The sequence below is a fragment of the Acanthisitta chloris genome, unplaced genomic scaffold (genome assembly GCF_000695815.1).
Source record: "Acanthisitta chloris isolate BGI_N310 unplaced genomic scaffold, ASM69581v1 scaffold42307, whole genome shotgun sequence".
In the NCBI taxonomy this organism is placed as follows: Eukaryota; Metazoa; Chordata; class Aves; order Passeriformes; family Acanthisittidae; genus Acanthisitta; species Acanthisitta chloris.
In genome coordinates, this window is record NW_008685038.1 from 26,798 (window position 1) to 28,623 (window position 1,826).

The 1,826-nt window shown below is 44.9% G+C and overlaps 1 protein-coding gene across 1 annotated transcript in view; it reads right to left on the reverse strand.

Moving 5' to 3' along the window:
* TRMT2A (tRNA methyltransferase 2 homolog A (S. cerevisiae)) overlaps positions 1-1,822 on the reverse strand; it is a gene marked incomplete at its 5' end in the record, with an annotated part of 6,696 nt that extends 4,874 nt beyond the window's left edge. The window contains 3 exons of the mRNA XM_009079547.1: positions 1-112; positions 603-711; positions 1,368-1,822. The exon at positions 1-112 is cut by the window's left edge and continues 64 nt beyond it. Coding sequence (XP_009077795.1) covers positions 1-112; positions 603-711; positions 1,368-1,822 — 676 coding nt within the window. The remainder of the gene's footprint in view (positions 113-602; positions 712-1,367) is intronic.
* Positions 1,823-1,826: the final 4 nt, after the last annotated feature.

Genomic DNA, 1,826 nt, shown 5'->3' on the forward strand with positions numbered 1-1,826 from the left:
CCACTACAGCACATGTACCACCCTTATATTTGCCAAGACGACAACCCACAGTTTTGTCTTCTTGATTTACACCAATCCCAATCAAGAACTCACATTTGTTGCGATATTCAGTCTAGATTTAAAATAAAGTGATGTAAGACATTTACACAGAATTTATTTGTACATGCCAAGTTTCTCCTGAAACAAAACTCATCTGGTTAAATGCACTGGCAAATGGACACAAGGACATTCAGTTCATATGAAAGACACTCATGGATTTCGATGTATGTGAACTAACAGCAGTAATGAAAAAGTATTAGTAAGTCTTGTTATTTAAAGGGCAAATATTGCCTCTGCTGAAGAACGGGTCAGCTTACAACACAGGCTCACAGGGACTGCATATGCATTGGCAAGTCAGAACATCCAGTTAACTGTAACTATTTTTCTGCTCCCTGTAAATATTTCCACGTGGTATTTACATAGAAGGCAACAATATCTAAAATTCATCATTTATTACAAGATAAAGTCGAACACTTAGTTTGTGCAGTGTCTCTTAAGCCCAAAACCGACTGTAACCCTCAGCTCCTTATCCCTATTCCACACTTTACCTGGGATTGCATTACCTGTAACGGTGACGCTCTCACCCCCTCTACAGGGCAGCACAGTTTGTTAAACTGCTGTTTCTGCAGGAACAGCCACGGCAACAGAGCTCTGTTGTTGTTTCCTATTTCCCTGCCCAAAGCAGAAACAAGGCATTTAGAAAAACTAAGGCCAACAGCTGCCCAAAATATTTTTTTTGTATATGGCACAAAAAGGTATCAGGTTATCAGATGAAGAGAATTTCTCTCAGAGAATTTTTTAACAGGCAAACCCCCTCCAACCTGAAAAAATAAGGGTTAAATGTAGTTGTACGTACTGGATCTATCAATGTACTCATGCATGGTAAGGTCCATTCCAACCCCTACAAGTCTATGATTTTGTGAAAAGAATGCCAACTTTATCTGCAAAGACCAGGCATAAAACTTTGGGGGGACTTTAAAACAGAAGATACTAATAGCAATTTACCATCTCTACAGAGCATCTCATACACCATCTGACAATGCCATTTTCTTAAGGGCGCAAACATCCTTCTGCTTATGGAACAACAGACTTTAAAACCAATTCCCCTTCACTCTGCAATCTTGAAACTGACCAAGAGCAATTACCGGTTTTGTCAGCTGGAACAGCTTTTAAGCCTTCGCATCGCAGGTTATCTTGTATTTACTCTGTCAGGAGATCTGGGTTTTGACCTACCTCTACATGGCTTTATTTTAAAGGCAGGAATCGGTATGAATTTAGCTATATCCCATCATAAAGCAGGTCTCGCACGCATTACAAACACGAATTACTTTGTCAGCTTCTGCAGCACTTGCTCGCACTCCTGTTTCTTCTGCGCCAGCTGCTCCTCGTAGGGCACATTCCACAGCGGAGTCACCACGTCCGCGATCCGCTTGCTCAGGGGCTCCTCTTCGCCAGAGGGAGCCGCGCGCTTCGCCTCGCCCTGCTCCGCGTCCTCCTCCTGCCTCCTCTTCTTGGCGATCGGGTCGGCCTTGGGCTTGGCCAGGCGCAGGCTGAGGGCTCTGCCCTTCCACAGGGCTCCGTGCAGCACCCGCACGGCCTTGTCCCGCTCCTCCTCGCTCTTGAACGTGACGAAGGCGAACGTTTGCTTCCCGAAGAGCTTGATCTTGTGCGGGTTGAGCCCGTATTTCGCCAGGAACTTTTTCACGTCATTAAACCCGATGTATTTGGGCAGGTTCTGTATCTCCACTTTATAGATCTCGGAGGTGAAGAGGTCTCCCTTGATGTAG